This window comes from Perca flavescens, chromosome 16 (assembly GCF_004354835.1).
Source record: "Perca flavescens isolate YP-PL-M2 chromosome 16, PFLA_1.0, whole genome shotgun sequence".
Classification (NCBI taxonomy): Eukaryota; Metazoa; Chordata; class Actinopteri; order Perciformes; family Percidae; genus Perca; species Perca flavescens.
This window is the reverse complement of record NC_041346.1, coordinates 33,674,555-33,692,674: the sequence shown is the minus strand read 5'-3', so window position 1 is coordinate 33,692,674 and position 18,120 is coordinate 33,674,555. Positions and strand designations below refer to the sequence as shown.

At 38.6% G+C, this 18,120-nt stretch overlaps 1 protein-coding gene across 5 annotated transcripts in view; it reads left to right on the top strand.

Annotated features, from left to right (window-relative positions):
• Positions 1–14,824, top strand: part of LOC114570737 (uncharacterized) — a 43,925-nt gene extending 29,101 nt beyond the window's left edge. The window contains exons 1-4 of one of the 5 annotated variants that reach the window (XR_003694570.1): positions 2,344–2,419; positions 2,570–2,664; positions 7,203–7,293; positions 13,899–14,824. Coding sequence is in view for 4 of the 5 variants with exons in the window: in XM_028601238.1 (XP_028457039.1) it covers positions 14,001–14,660 (660 nt within the window). In the remaining variant the exon portion in view is untranslated. Of the gene's footprint in view, positions 1–2,343; positions 2,420–2,569; positions 2,665–7,202; positions 7,294–9,023; positions 9,108–9,236; positions 9,679–13,898 lie in introns of those variants that run through there. The other 4 variants (XM_028601235.1, XM_028601237.1, XM_028601236.1 and 1 more) reach the window with 4 other exon arrangements.
• The last annotated feature ends 3,296 nt before the right edge of the window (positions 14,825–18,120 follow it).

Below are 18,120 nucleotides of genomic sequence, written 5' to 3'. Positions count from 1 at the left end.
ACACTTCGCTGCAACACAAACAAATATATTTATTCACCTGTATTCACACACAATGAGGCACATTTAGATTTTGTTTTGATTGAACTGTATTTTTGAGGAACTGTAGGTCTACAACATGAATTTTACAAGAAATTCTTCATAGGGAAACCAAAACCAAAAGTAGGCTATATATAGTAGGAAACCATTCATAATGAAACTAATTGTATATTTGCCTCAGTGACAAAGTTGGCAGCCTTGCTGTGTGCATCTGATTTTTCTTGGCTTTTGGAAAAATAACTCCAAGGCTCGGTTATAGGAGAATACAGAAAGAAGTGGCCCATTAATGCTGAGTAGCACACATGCTGCTAGATGGTACCCGTGTGGCCTGGACGTTTTGAAATGTATATGTGTAATAACTTTGCTAAATAAAAAAATACAATCCTGCATACCTGACTTTTCCTAAAATAGTCTGTATTTTCATTTAAAATTGCTTTTAGGCTATATACATTACACAAAAGGCAAAGAAAATACAATCACTTTTACCTATTTTGGCCATTTTCGCGGTTTTGTTTTTAATCTTTTGCGTGGTTGAAGATGCATCTTGGTTGCTTAGTAATAATCATAGTCTCTGTCAGAGAAACGTCACTAGCGTTCTCGAGTAACAAGTGTGGGCATTAAGGGCATTAACTGCTAACTCTTAACAAGGTCCATTGTTGTTGTTGTTTAATATATATTGTTATATTTATATCTTTATATTATTTATTAATTTATATAGTATTGTCTTACGCTTGAGCCTTGTGTTGTCTTCAGTTCAATTTGACCCGATATGGGTTTCTCTTTAACTACCTAGTTTTAATTACCCCAAAATAACATGGATGATTCTTTGCAAGTACAACAAAAGATAAGATCTCTACTTTCATTGAATTTTGGGTGTTTTATTCAATGTTTGGAAACTTAATAAGTCAGTGATTAACCTTCCTTTATATATTATAATATGAGTCTAAATAATTCATAATTTCTGCATTTTTAAAATCAAGAATTAGGTCATTTCCTATAAATGAGGTTTAATGACGATGAATTCCAAAAATAAGTGTAAAACTTAGTAATAAGTTTGTTATTGATGTTTATACGTAGTAGTGAAAAGAAAAGTTAAAGGTCAAAGAAAGCGCCAAAGTGTCGAAAAAAAAGAGACAAAAACGTCAGAAAAAGTGTTGATTTCCAGTTTTGACCGGGAGGACCAGCGTGCATGGTCAAATGGAAGACAACACAAGGGTTAACAAAGTCCATTGTTGTTGTTGTTTAATATATCTAGTTATATTTAGATCTTTATGTCAGGGACAAAGCAATGAGGAGAACAGGAGTCTTCATTGAAAAAGGTTTTTTTATTAACCTTAAAAAATGCTAAACAATATAAACCAAGAACTTAATATCTGGGCCTTTTAATAAAACAGAACAATGATTATTATTATTAGAACAATGATTATTTAACCCTACAATTTAAAATGTGTGCCCTCCATTTAAACAGTGTAAGGCTCAAATTAAATAAATATGTAGATTACAGATCAAATGACCAGTGTTTAGACTACTTTAGTGATCATGAATAGTTTGGGGTGTGGCTGACTGTAAAGTTAACCTGTGTACTAAACACAATAGGAGGACATTATGTACAGTGTTACCATTGCTGGCTGTTGTTACCATGGGGACCTGTTGGCCATCACACTGTAAAAAGTAGTTAAATGATGGTCTGTCTTTGTTCATCTTAGCTGTGTGTCTGGTTCTGGATGGAGGTTACATCGACAGAAACCAAAAACCAGAGTCAGATTTCTTGTATTTGTTCACATACTATAAAGCTATTCAGAACTTATATGATCGTTAAATTATCTGGAAGAGTTAAATGTTTATATATTGAACAACATTGAGAATGTCAGTAAGAAAAGCTTTGGAAATGTAAATTTAAATTTGGGGAAATGTTTGGTTCAGTCTCATTCAGGGCATGGTAGACAGTCCTGAATGTTGACACAGAAAAGCTCTTTATTGGAGGTGAGGAAGATACCAGACGTTCATTTAACTAAACTACCATCATAGTCTTCATCACTGAAATCTTTTCTCTTAGAAAACTGGAAGAAACAGTTTGAAAATATTTCTGATAAAACTGATAAAACATAAATCTCACCTTTGTGTTGTCTGTCAAAGTTGGTTTTTGATAGACATAAAAAGTTACTGTTTCCTGCTTTCTGATTTTCAACCGTCTCTGAGACAGTTCTATGAAATCGTGACCACAGAGCTTCCTCCCTCTCTTCCTGTTTACTGATGATTTGAAGTCAAACGGTTTCTCTTAAACCATGTGACCCCCAATGGTCTTCCTCCCTCTCTACTGATATACTGTATAAACTGTTCTCTTCTCTCTCTGCCTCTTCTACATCACAGACCAACAACACAGGTAAGAACACTTTAGAACTGGAAACACTTTAAAATGATCAGATCAGGAGGTAATACCAGATATAAATGCATGACGAAAATGTATTTGACATAAATAATAACTGAGCATACTGCCTTAGATTCTTATGTTTGATTATTTTCTTTCTTCCAGAGAGTGTCCGTAGTCACCACGTCACCGAGCTTCAGGAACTTCAGATCCATTTCTCTGGACCTCTTTCTGGGTTGACCAGGACTTTAAAAACACAGGTATGGATCACAGGTTGGATGGTTTTCTGCTACTGCTGTGCTCCTGAGATCAACTGACCTTTTCAAAGAAAAGAAGAAGTAGTAAAGTATTAAACTGTTTGATGAATGGCCATAATGTGAAATGTTTAACACCTCTAACTGTGCTGGACCCTCCAGTCGGTCCAGTGTTGTCGTTTTGTTGGTCGAGCATTTAAAAAGACTTCAGTTTCTAAAGATGGAGGCTAGAGAGAAGTTTCCATATACAGATACTTATGATTTTACCTCAGCTTTGTGTTTGAACTTGATACAACTTGATATATGACTCCATTTCAGATTAAAATCATTTATCATTTTGAATCAGGATTATCTGTTTAAAGGATGGTAGGCAGCCAGCTTAAAGTGTATATTTTTTTCTCTGTGAAAACATCACTAAAGAGATAAACTTTATGTTATAGTTTCTCTCTCAAGAATAAGTTATTAACTCTAAATATTTTAGATATTATAGATTAAAGTGATGTCATAAAGCAAGAATGTAACAAATGTATCTTAGAGCCCTTTTATCATTTTCACTCTTTGTTTCATTGCAGCCATTTGCTAAAATCAAAAAAGTTAATTTAATTTCTCATTAATGTACACTCAGCACCCCATCTTGACAGAAAAGAACAGAAATGTAGACATTTTTGCAAATTTATTAAAAAAGAAAAACTGAAATATCACATGGTCATAAGTATTCAGACCCTTTGCTGTAACACTCATATTTAACTCACATGCCGTCCATTTCTTCTGATCCTCCTTGAGATGGTTCTACTCCTTCATTGGAGTCCTGCTGTGTTTAATTACACTGATTGGACTTGATTAGGAAAGGCACCCACCTGTCTATATAAGACCTTACAGCTCACAGTGCATGTCAGAGCAAATGAGAATCATGAGGTCGAAGGAACTGCCCAAGGAGCTCAGAGACAGAATTGTGGCAAGGCACGGATCTGGCCAAGGTTACAGAAGAATTTCTGCAGCATTCAAGGTTCCTAAGAGCACAGTGGCCTCCATAATCCTTAAATGGAAGAAGTTTGGGACGACCAGAACTCTTCCTAGACCTGGCCTTCCAGCCAAACTGAGCAATCGTGGGAGAAGAGCCTTGGTGAGAGAGGTAAAGAAGAACCCAAAGATCAGTGTGGCTGAGCTCCAGAGATGCAGTAGGGAGATGGGAGAAAGTTCCACAAAGTCAACTATCCCTGCAGCCCTCCACCAGTCGGGGCTTTATGGCAGAGTGGCCCGACGGAAGCCTCTCCTCAGTGCAAGACATATGAAAGCCGAGAGTTTAGAGTTTTTTAGAGTTTGTCAAAAAACACATGAAGAACTCCCAGACTATGAGAAATAAGATTATCTGGTCTAGTGAGACCAAGATTGAACTTTTTGGTGTTAATTTTAAGCGGTATGTGTGGAGAAAACCAGGCACTGCTCATCACCTGCCCAATACAATCTCAACAGTGAAACATGGTGGTGGCAGCATCATGCTATGGGGGTGTTTTTCAGCTGCAGGGACAGGACGACTGGTTGCAATTGAAGGAAAGATGAATGCGGCCAAGTACAGAGATATCCTGGAAGAAAACCTCATCCAGAGTGCTCAGGACCTCAGACTGGGCCAAAGGTTCACCTTCTAACAAGACAATGAGCCTAAGCACACAGCTAAAATAACAAAGGAGAGGCTTCGGAACAACTCTGTGACCATTCTTAGCTGGCCCAGCCAGAGCCCTGACCTAAACCCAATTGAACATCTCTGGAGAGACTTGAACTGTCCACCAATGTTCACCCTCCAACCTGACGGAACTGGAGAGGATCTGTACGGAAGAATGGCAGAGGATCCCCAAATCCAGGAAGACTCATGGCTGTACTAGCTCAAAAGGGTGCTTCTACTCAATACTGAGCAAAGGGTCTGAATACTTATGACCATGTCATATTTCAGTTTTTCTTTTATAATAAATTTGCAAAACTTTCTACATTTCTGTTTTTTTCTGTCAAGATGGGCTACTGAGTGTACATTATTGAGAAATAAAATGAACTTTATTGATTTTAGCAAGTGGCTGCAATGAAACAGAGTGAAAAATTCAAAGGGGCCTGAATACTTTCCGTACCCACTGTATATTGCAAAAGAAATCAAATGTTTTCTGGTCCTGATTCCTCTCGTAGCTGGTTGTCATGGTTCCAGGGTTAAAACTCTTTATATATCAAGAGTCTGTTCATCACACCCCCAACCGGCCCGTCAGACACCTCCTACCAAGAGCCTGGGTCTGTCCGAGGTTTCTTCCCAAGAGGGAGTTTTTCCTCGCCACTGTCGCACTGCTTGCTCTTGAGGGAATTACTGTAATTGTTGGAATTGTTGGGGCTTTGTAAAGTATAGAGTGGTCTAGACCTACTCAATACTGAGCAAAGGGTCTGAATACTTATGACAATGTCATATTTCAGTTTTTCTTTTTTAATAAATTTGCAAAACTTTCTACATTTCTGTTTTTAATCTAATCTAGTGTGTGTGATATGTGGAGAGTTAATAAATATGTAACATGGTTCATATATAATCCTTCCATAACTAATCTAGTGTGTGTGTGTGTGATATGTGGAGAGTTAATGAATATGTAACATGGTTCATATATAATCCTCCATAACTAATCTAGTGTGTGTGATATGAGGAGAGTTAATAAATATGTAACACGGTTCATATATAATCCTTCCATAACTAATCTAGTGTGTGTGATATGTGGAGAGTTAATAAATATGTAACATGGTTCATATATAATCCTTCCATAACTAATCTAGTGTGTGTGATATGAGGAGAGTTAATAAATATGTAACATGGTTCATATATAATCCTTCCATAACTAATCTAGTGTGTGTGATATGAGGAGAGTTAATAAATATGTAACACGGTTCACATATGGTCTTCTGGTGACATCACTGAATATAGATTTAGTCTTCTGATGACAGTCACATCTTCATCAAGAGGTTTAGAGGTTGCTGTGTGTGTGTGTGTGTGTGTGTGTGTGTGTGTTTAGGTTTAGAGGTTCTTACCTGTTAGTTGATGCAGGTCCAGCAGCTCTGAGCTCTCAGTCTTCACCTCCTCACGTCCTCTCTCTGACCTGTCAGCCTCTCAGTTGTTTCTCTGAAATCACATGACCAGAGGAACCAATCAAACAGCATCAGCATATCACCTAAAACCTGCAACAGGACATGTTCAAATGATGTCACAAATTATAATAATAAACAAATTAATTAACAAATTACCAATACTAAAAACAAACTAATTTAGCTCCAACACTCCGGCCCCTAATTGTGCATTCACAATTACTGAACTCTCAAAACGGAGCTACACACTACATATTCTAACTATATCAGGAACAGATGTCTTGCCGCACCTGCAAGAAAAAAAGAAAAAGAAAGAGAATGATAGAGGCAGACAAAGAGAGAGAGAGAGTCAGTTCATATGATCACACTTCTGCCTCCAGCAGCAGGCACAGCTTCGTCACAGGCCTCTCTAGGATGCTGGTCTTCGTTTGGAGGCGGACAGAGCGCACAACCCCATTCACATCTGATCTGACATCCAAAACTTTCCCCATCATCCAAGATCCTCTTGAAGCTGTAATGATAATAATAACTAAACTGTAAATGTGAATTACTTGAACGAATGTGAATTTACCTTCGTATTAAAGGCAACCTCTGAGCAGGCTAGTGTATTTCAACAGCTGACTTTGAGTATAAATAACACAACTTATCTTGGAAGCTAACGTTAGCTAGCAATCACCTGTTGAGCTCCATGCAAAGTCTGCAGCCAGCAGCAAAGACCAACTCCCAAAAGATCTGCATGAAGTCAAACTGAAGGGAAGTTGTTCATCATTCAAATACGAAGACAAACGGAGTCGGTGTAGTCTGTTGTTGTTAGCACTTTAAGATAATTAAACTTAACTAACCTAACTAAATAGAAGCGGTCTAGGTTAGGGTGACCAGACGTCCCGGTTTAACCAGGACAGTCCTGAGTTTGAGTTGCGTGTCCCGAGTCGTGAGAAAAAGTCTGTCGGGACGCTAAAATGTCCCGCTTCACACCAACCACTCTGAAATTGTCCCGGTTGTCAGCGATTACATAACCGACGTGTTCTTATTATAGCCAATCATTAACGTGTGTGTGTGTGTGTGTGTGTGTGTGTGTGTGTGTGAAATAAAATTGAATTGTAGTGAAAGCAGAAGGTACTAGATAAGTACAGACGGTACTTGTATAGTACCGTCTGTACTTGTGTAGTACCTTGTGTACTTGTGTAGCTGGTTGTGACAGAAGTGCAAGGCCAAAGAAAGGTCAGTTGCAGATTTAAACCTACGTGGTTATCAAAGAGGAACAAACTAGTCGTGGTGTGAGAAACCAAATGAGAAAAGCGGAACTCAGAGCTGTTTCCCAGCGTTCAGAGGAAACCACAGCAACACGCTGCACGCCGTTTAGAGGCTGAACATGTCCTGTTGCAGGTTTTAGGTGATATGCTGATGCTGTTTGATTGGTTCCTCTGGTCATGTGATTTCAGAGAAACAACTGAGAGGCTGACAGGTCAGAGAGAGGACGTGAGGAGGTGAAGACTGAGAGCTCAGAGCTGCTGGACCTGCATCAACTAACAGGTAAGAACCTCTAAACCTAAACACACACACACACACACACACACACACACACACACACACACAGACACAGCAACCTCTAAACCTAAACACACACACACACACACACACACAGCAACCTCTAAACCTAAACACACACACACACACACACACACACACACACACACACACACACACACACACACACACACACAGACACACACACACACACACACACACAGAGACACACACACACACACACACACACACACACACACACACACACACACACACACACACACACACACACACACACAGCAACCTCTAAACCTAAACACACACACACACACACACACACACACACACACACAGACACACACACACACACACACAGACACACACACACACACACACACACACACACACACACACACACACACACACACACACACACACACACACACACACACACACACACACACATACAAACACACACACACACACAGACACACACACACACACACACACACACACACACACATACAAACACACACACACACACACACACACACAGCAACCTCTAAACCTCTTGATGAAGATGTGACATCAGAAGACTAAATATATATTCAGTGATGTCATCAGAAGACCATGTGTGAACCGTGTTACATATTTATTAACTCTCCTCATATCACACACACTAGATTAGTTATGGAAGGATTATATATGAACCATGTTACATATTTATTAACTCTCCTCATATCACACACACTAGATTAGTTATGGAAGGATTATATATGAACCATGTTACATATTTATTAACTCTCTGGCTCTTTACTTTCTATTTTCATAGCTGTGAATAATTCTCTCTGGAGACTTTATTGACTTGTAGGTTTCTTCAGGTTATAAATTGTTCCTGTTGTCTTATGTATGTGTTGTTTACTGTATTGTCCGTACTGATCATATTTTAAAATGTTTCTTCTCTTTTGAGGAGAAGACCTTATGAATATTAGAGTACACATCAGGTTGCATTTTTCTGTCCCATCCCGAGTCCGACAGAGCAGTAAGATATTTATGTCCAAATACTGTTTCCAGAGGGAAATGTCAGACAGCTGACTGTTTTAGATAACTATTATATATAATCTTCAACTTCATCACTAAGGCTTGTTAGGATTTAATATACAGTTCTGTTAAATCTTATTGTATACGTCTGGTATATCAAAACTGTCTCTGAATGCTGTAATGCCTGCTGTTTTTGACGTATTATTAATACATGTAGTTATAGATCAGGTTTATCTACACTGTGCGTCAACAGGCCGAAATTATAATTCAATTTGCAGCAATTCCTGAACGTCTGAGAAGCTGGATACAGCTATGATCTTATTGGTATTTTTAGCCCAATAATCGCTGTTTTAATCAACATTTATTCACCAGATCTTATCACGGAAGTTGGATTGCTATTGATTATTGTTGATTTTTAAAACTATAAAGCTACATCTATCAACATTTATTTAGCTGTTATCATTGTTCAAAAGGTCAACATTAAGTTCTTACATGGTCCTTGAGCGCCCCCTTGTGTACAAATAAAGACTGTTTCTTAAGTTTCGTTTCTGCACCACTATATGGAGTTAAGTACCAATTGAGGTGTTGACCAATCAGAGAAGGCTGTAACCGGTTGGATCCAGTATTCCAGCCTCTACCTGTAGCAGTCATTGTATCAGTGATAGTTCAGTAGGTTGCCATGCTGGCAGGATATTTCTCTTTGTCCATTCTTTGTCCTTTTCTTGATAGTTCTTGTGTCAAGACATTTCTGAACTGAAATCCTGTGTGTCCATAAGACTGTAAGTAAATAATGCTGTCAATAATATTACTGCTATTTTCTGCCTGTTAAATCCATAGTTTGGTCGAGTTTACGCTCTATGTAGCCTACAGTTGTCATTTATTTGTTTAACTGTTTGAGTTAGGTCATTAAAGGACCTAGGCGCAGTAACTCTGCTTTCTAAATGGATTAAGCTATATATTTGTTTAATATGTTACTGCTTTACACATAATACATAAGTCAAATTCATATGTAAGCTATTTCTGTTCAGTGTTGTTAAATAGCTGGTTCATGCAAATGAATAGAGGAGAATTACATAATTATTACGACAATTAAAGCATGTTATTTCTGCTTTTCATCATGTTACAGAAACCACATGTCAGTTCACAGACCTGAATTCTGAGTGGCTTGCATTGTGTGTGAATGGTAATTAATAAAGCACCATTTGAGGATATCTCCCTCTTCTACAGTTCTTACCGGACTGTCTGTGGCGATTGCAAACACATTCAAGCAACTACACCTGAGAATTCTTCAAACATAGGAGGTCCTAAGCTTGGGCTTATTTAACCAACACCTTCTTCATCACAATCATGGTATGCATTTCTTTATTTTAATAATATTATTTCGGTCTTATTACCGGTGAAATATTACAGTAAATAAGACAGAACAGTAAGCTACGATATGAGCCGAACTGGCGCATTCAAAGCCGATGTCCCACGATGCAATGCGGGCATTCATTCACAGAATCAGACGGCGATCAGCGGGGCTATAACCATAGACATATATTATGTATATTATGTCTATGGCTATAACGCCAGTATCGCTTCAATATACGTAAGGGATCATGTAGAGCGTTGTTATAGAGAATACAACAACGACGGGGTGATCAGGACCCCGACGCCAATCTTCTTCTAGCGGATTGATTGATAGCTCTTCTCCGGAGGGAACAGAACTGCGTCCATGGCAACGCTCTGCTATGCATGGCAACGGTGTGTAATACTTAGCAACGGTTACAAATCTGTTACAAATATATAATATTCGTAATATTGATGTTTTTATCTAACGTTGTATTTGAGGATTTAAACAATAAAGATATTAATAATAATAAAATACAGTTTCATGTATTTGTCTCATGTATTGTGTTCTTGGCCGGCCGGCGGGCGGCATCAATCTGAAACAGAATGAAGCCGAACACATCCTCCCACCCCCCCCGGAAGAACTACAAGTGCTCAAGCTTTGTAACAGATTCTGGGCCGCGTCTATAGTGGGAATTGTAGTTTTTAAACATATTGATATATTTCTCATAAGTAGAAGTTGGCAGTGTATAGTTTTGGATACACCCTGGGGTTTTTTGGGATGGAGAACACACTGGTGTCATCAGATTTTAAAAATAGAATCGTTAAATAGGTGAAAATAGCTTATTACCATATTTGACAGTGCTTACAGTGGGTAAACTTTGGAGACCATATCTACATGATAGCTGAGGTCCAGAGCTTTCTAGAACAGCTGGTTTTTTGTGTGTAGAACCTTCTGTTGCTAAATGACATCAGCTGAAGACTCCGGAAGTAACGTAGTAATTATAGAAAAGATTGCTGCATGTAAAAAAATAAAACAAATTGCTGCACGTTGTACGTGAGAATTTATACAATAAAAATACCAATAATGAAAAAATTGTGTTTCATCCTAAGCACTTTGATTTGCCTTGTCGCAGAAAAATACTAGGCCTATATAAACAAACTACAGTTGAGTGTTTAGAACTACAGCCTAATGGCTTGTTGGACTAATGGGCATTTGTTTTGACTTGTAGGCTACTGTTGTGAAAAACAAAAAAGAAACTACTTACAAAGAGAAGCATTTTTCATTTTATTTTCCATACATAGTTATTTAAAAACGCAATTTTCTAATGTTGCTGTTGATGAATGTTAATAGCAAAGACTAAAGGGGAAAAACATGAGTATATTTATGTGTAGGACTTAGTTTGATTTAAAATCACACTGCATTATTAGTTGTTTTAAATAACTGACTTTTTTGAAATAACAATTTATGGTAGGCCTATCATATTAATGATATTAAAGATGATCCTCATATCAATCACCATGGTTACAGTACAGCTTGTAGCTATAACCTTTGTAGCCTTTACTGAGACTACCTTTTCAAAATTAAGAAGGGACTAGTTTTAAGAAGCATTTTCAGGAAATTAAAAGGATAAGCAGATTGTTCACAGAGATGTATAGCTTTGTATAGGTATGTGTACACAACATGTGTTTTGGCGTTTTTGGCACACTTCTATGTCAGCCTATATACTGCACACAGACACAAGTGCTTTTGCATATTCGGCTAAAATAGCGACCTGTGGTGCCATACCAACAATCTCATTCAACCATTTCACAAACTGAGGAGTTGGTGGTGACATGGTTCAGAAGGTATCAGAGGTCATAAATGATGAACCAATCAATGGGCTCTGCTCCTATAGGCACCTTGGTGTTCATATGGACAACACCTTTGGCTGGAAGGCCCGTGTTGAAAGTGTGTGTTATCATTTAGAACAGACACTCACAGTGAATCAGATGGTTTATGTTATACATTACAGAGCATTTTAATATGTCAGCAATATCTAAAAACATCTCATTTAAAGCTTACTTGTCAGGGGAGCACAGAATATGGTCTGCTCTATCTTTATTCTCCATGCCAAGTATGAGCTCTTATCCTCTGGCAGAAGATATGGGTAAACTTAACATTTCTAAACTATAAAAACGTAGATGATGATATAGGCCTAATTTGGACCTACTGTACCTCAATTAAAGCTTTAAATAATGTTGCTTGAGATTGAGGGTGTGCAATAGCTTCATGATATGATGCATATGGTTGTGTTGCTCTTGTCACTGTTTGTGAAAGATGAGCAATAGATTGTGGCTGTGTGATGTGCTTCAGTCTGACTACATATCACTTTGTTTATGTTTTTTATTGTAAGTATATGTCATCTGTATGATAAAACAATATGTCAAGTATTATTTGTGAAGCATTTGAACTCAAGGCAAATATCCCTCTGGGGACAATAAAGTATCGCTTACAAAATGGTCCCTATGATATGTGAAAATTAAAACCTTGTTGTAGGACTATAGCAAACACATCGTTGGAAAGGTCTCCTGGAGAGTAACATATGTCAGTCTGAAGAGGACCTTTGAACCTTGAACCCAGTACATGTATGAAGGCTTGTCATTTAGCAACAGAAGGTGCTACACACATAAAACCAGCTGTTATAGAAAGCTCTGGACCTCAGCTATCATGTAGATATGGTCTCCAAAGTTTACCCACTGTAAGCACTGTCAAATATGGTAATAAGCTATTTTCACCTATTTAATGATTCGATTTTTAAAATCTGATGACAACAGTGTGTTCTCCATCGCAATAAAACCCAGGGTTTATCCAGAATTATACACTACCAACTTCTACTTATGAGAAATATATCAATATATTTAAAAACTACAACTCCCACTATAGACGCGGCCCAGAATCTGTTACAAAGCTTGAGCACTTGTAGTTCTTCCGGGGGGGGTGGGAGGATGTGTTCGGCTTCATTCTGTTTCAGATTGATGCCGCCCGCCGGCCGGCCGAGAACACAATACATGAGACAAATACATGAAACTGTATTTTATTATTATTAATATCTTTATTGTTTAACTCCTCAAATACAACGTTAGACAAAAACATCAATATTACGAATATTATTATATATTTGTATCTTTTCTATCCGCCGAGCGGTAATTACGACGTCACTTCCGGAGTCTTCAGCTGATTTTTTTAAACGTTATTACGATGCATAACTTACTGAAACAAAACTGAGCAACGTGTTTTTGCTGGTGACAAAACTACTGATTATATATATTTATTACATGGCTTGCTTATATTCTAATGTACAATGTGGTCTGTTATTTTCTTGCTAAGTATTAACACACCGTGCAATCCGCTAGAAGAAGATTGGCGTCGGGGTCCTGATCACCATAGACATAATATATATATATATATATATATATATATACATCTATATTATGTCTATGCTGATCACCCTGCCGTTGTTGTAGTCGCTATAACAACGCTCCACATGATCCCTTACGTACATTGAAGCGATACTTGCATTATAGCCCCGCTGATCGCCGTCTGATTCTGTGAATGAATGCCCGCATTGCATCGTGGGACATCGGCTTTGAATGCGCCAGCTTGGCTCATATCGTAGCCTACTGTTCTGTTTTATTTACTGTAATATTTCACCCATAATAAGACCGAAATAATATTATTAAAATAAAGAAATGCATACCATGATAACAGCTAAATACATGTTGAAAGATGTAGCGTTATAGTTTTAAAAATATCAATAAACAACAAAGAAATCCAGCTTCCCTGGCCGAAATAGACCGAAATAATAACATTAAAAGAAATACATATAAACCGTGATAAGATCTGGTGAATAAATGTTGATTAAAACAGCGATTATTGGGCTAAAAATATCAATAATATCAAAGCTGTATCCAGCTTCTCTGCTGCAGCCGAGTGGCAGAAAGTTTCGTGCTGTGATTACGTAAGATGCTTCTCATTGAAATACATTAGTATAAAAAACGTGACCCCAACACGTAAATCTTCACAATTATGTGATGGTATCACGTTCTAATAGATTTAATTTCATAATACCATCACGAACTGATGTGAGACTGGGTTGGTGTGTGTGTGTGTGTCTGTGTGTGTGTGTCTGTGTGTGTGTGTGTGTGTGTGTGTGTGTATTTATTTTGATGATGTGTGTCTCTTCCTGTCTCCACAGAACCTTTCTGATCACATCTGATCACAGTTTCATTTAAAGTCAGCTTCTTCATCACTCTGAAGAGGAGATCTCAACACTTCAGGAGGACCAGGAGACCTGGAGATGGCTGCAAACCTGAGAAGAAGCGATAGCATGAAATATCCTCCTGATCGGTCTGAATTAATGAACAAACTCAAAGAACATTCAGCTTCATTCATCAGAGAGTTTGCCAGCAGTGAATACAGGATGACACAGATTGTTGGAGAGTTTAGGGAGATCACTGATAAAGACAGAAAGAGGCAGGAGAGAACAGATAAATACAGAATAGCAGGATATATTGCTGCAGGAGTAGGACTAGGAATAGGACTCCTGTTCCTTGCAGCTCCGCTCACTGGGGGGGCGAGTTTAGCAGTAGCAGCAGCAGTGTTAGCAGTAGTCGCAGGAGGAGCTGTGCTTTATGGTGTAAATGAAACAAAAACAAGGAAAGAGATCGAAAGTGCAAAGAAAGTAGAAGAACTGGGGAAAGACTTCATGGAGATCGTTGAACGGCTGAAAAAGGACCTGAAAGAAATAAAGAGGACGTGTGAGAAGTTGGAGCAAAGATCAGCTGAACTTCAGGCTGGAAACACTCTGACAGACATGGAGGACTTCCAGAGGATTCTTACACCAGATTCTGAAGATAAAAGTGAAAGAGAAATCCCAGTTATGGATTATCTGTGTAGAAGAGTTGTTGATGACTGTGAAAAGATGAAGAAAGAACTCAAAGCCTTCACAGAAAAGTAAAGGAAGCAGCATGCATTATTACCATAACATGACTTTATGGACTGATATTATTATTCATATAATGTGGGTATTGCAACTCCTTTTAGTTTTGGTTCTTTTAATAGTTTGGAAATTTTATCTTTTAAAATGATATGTGATAATCCAAATTGCAGTGTAATCATTTAACCCCCTTTATTCTAACACCTGTTTTATTAATGAATTTTCTGATTAACTATGACAATCGATTCACTATTGACTTTTTAAATATATGTACAGTAAGTCTTTTAACCTTGTGCAGTATGTCTCTGGCCCAACACATAAGCATGGACACACCCTTGGCCTCTTTACAGTTGCCGTTCCCGACCTGTCGCACGACAATGTGACGTCAAAATGACGTAGCTCTCACTGGCACGCCAGGATTTAAAGTGCGTGAGCAGAGGACGTGCACCACTATTTTTTTCAGTGCCGCATGACAAAGTGTAAACAGGAAGCATGCGTGAGCTCCTGGGTAACCGGATGCCAGGACTCTGAATGACTGCAAGTCTCTCTTGTAAACTTCCTGGGTTAAGATGAGTTCTTTTATGGTGAATGAAAGGCTTGATCCCACCAAGTAGCTCATCCAATCGTGCAGACATTCTGAAGTATTCAAAGTGGTTCTCTTTGTCTATTATCCTCATTTGTTTCACGAGGATATTGAACTCACCATATTTATGTCTGCCGTTATTCAAAAGATAGGCGCAAAAGCAGCTGTTCTTTCTCATCCGTTGACTCCAACATCATCTCAGCCACTGTTGACATTGACATCAATGCTGCTGCCAGTTCTGCCGTTGTTTACCTTTTTCTTCTTCTTTTAGTCCGTAGAAATAGCAAATTCAGTAGCCTTTCCTCATTAGTGCCACCTCTGTTCAGGAGAAGACTGCAGCCAGTGTCGCAACCACCAGCGCAGGTATAAATAGTTACGGCTCTCCCATGATATCACACTGGCACACGACAGGTCGGGAATGGCGAGTATACCGCAATGTGATGACAAGAACCGAGTCTGTCTTTGTTTCAGAGGAGTCTGACACAAGTTTCTGAACTGGAGGAAGGATTGAAGTAGTTTTGTCTGCAGCTGTAAAAGTGATGAGTTTCATAGCTGATCTGTTATTGCTCATTGGGAAACTCTTCACAGTCACTGCGACCCCTGAAGAGGATGAAAAGTTAGCAAACTCCATCATCCAGTAGCTGATCGCTGTCATGAGGTCGCTGATGACTTTGATCAGATGAAGAAAGAACTCAAAGACTTCAGTGTAATGTAAAGATAGAAGCAGCAGGGAGAAGAAATAGACTCATTCACACTGAAACTGCCGACTAACTGTTTGTGTTTCATCATTTATTTTACCAACTGGACTTTTTGTAACTGAATCAGATGAACAATAAAACTTTATGATATTTGATATGTTGGACTGTTGAACTTTGGTTTAATACTACAGCCTCGTGGTGCATTCGTAGTTGTTGTTAAATGTCCTTTTCCCATCTGGTGGTTGTTTTTGTCGTTCAACAGCAATTTTGCTAGTCAAATAAGTTATTGTTATAGTTATTACATTATTATTAAATCATTTCATTTTGACCATATGGCCTCAACAATAAACAAGCGGTTCTTTAATGTCACCGATTGTTGTTTAGTACCCTTCTTTTTTTCATTTTTTTTTTTTACTTTCTTGAAAAGTATCACTTCAGGCACCGTTAATTATGTATGCGATTAATTTTGATTAATTAATCACAGAGTATGTCATTAATTTGATTATATTTTTTAATCGATTGACAGCCCTAATATTTATACCTTTATCAGAGCTGATCTCTAAGTAAAGGCAGAGCTGGTGAATGATTTAGGTACAAAATCTGTTGTGTTGTTAAAGCTGGTTTGAGTGAGCCAATTAGCCGTTAGCTGGTGACTAATTACTGTAGTATGTCTTCAGAGCTTTAAGTTAAACTTCTGTGACCACGTCATTTGGTGTACTTTATTTGACAATTTTCCTCCTGACACCCTCCTGACTAAAAGATAGGGTGAGTCAAACTTGAATAAATTACAATGTGATCGGATATCAATCTGAGAGACCAGAGAGTGTGGACCAATCCTCAGCCTCCCTGGTCTACTCCAAGGGACTGGAGAGGAGGTTTAGTTTCAGGATTAAAGGGGTGATAGAATGATTATATAGGGTATTTTACACTGTTCCTTAAGGTCTCCTAATGGGGTATGTAACATTGGTTGGGCTGAAAATTGCCCGAATGCTATTTTATTAGGCCCTTAACTACCCTGTGAATATGGCTCTATTTGGAACAAGAGCTTTTCTTCCAAATATGGTATGCTCATGAATATTCAGAATGAGCTACGCGCTGATTGGTTTGAGAAAACTACATAGAAACACATGGGAGACTCGACAGCAGGTCTCACTGCAAAGTTATACATTGTTTGTCGGGCTATTACGTTAGTAAATTCACTTCTGAGACTTTTTTAAGCGAGAAATCAACTATATAAAGCTCAAATATGGGACGTTTTACGAAAATTGATGGCTTATTGCAAATTTGGTAAGTCTGTGTGTCGGAGTTCAGCTGCCGGTGCTGCCTCACTGCCCAGCCTGCCTTCCTCCACAGACCCCGGCCTGCAGCTCCCCTCTTCCTGCTAGCTAAATGGCCCGTGTGTGAGAGTGATAGCGCGGTCAGCGAGCTTGTTACACCAGCAATCTCTTACAACAGTTCCAGTTAATCTTGGCTGGCTGTCAGCATAACTAGCTATATTTACAGTTTGAATTTTGTCACGCCACTTATACAACATATCTCTAAATGTCGATTTCAAGTTAATGAATTTTTGTGAACAGTGGGGGTTTCGTTAGCTATGACTGTCCCTTCAATCCTAGCTATGTGTAGCTAGCTACAAATCACGGATAGTTAGTTAATTTCTGGCGTAATTTCTGTATATTTACAGTTTGAATTTCATCACGCCACTTATACAAGATCTCCCTAAATGTCTTATAAAGCTAACAACGGTGTCCGATTTCAAGTTAATGAATATTTGTGAATTTCAGAGGAATTCTAAGAGGAGCTGGCTCTCATTGATAGAGCTACATCCAGCCGCAGGCTTTATCAATGAGACTCGCGGACAAGCGGCGTTTATTTCCCCAATCGTTTGTTTAAATAACTCAACACATTATAATTACACACATTAAAATATTAACTGGAACCTGTGGTAACAGATTGCTGGTGTAACAAGCTCGCTGACCGTGCTCTCACTCACACTGCAGCAGGAAGAGGGGAGCTGCAGGCCCTGGAGCTCTGTCAGAGCACCAGCGTTTAGTAGTCCATTATCCTAAAATCGGTGACTTTGAGCGGGTATGTAGTGCTCTGGGCTGCCAGTCGTGACGGGGCAACAAGTACCTCAGAGCAGGCCGGGGTCTGTAAAGGAAGGCAGGCTGGGCGGCGAGGCAGCAACACAGGCAGCACC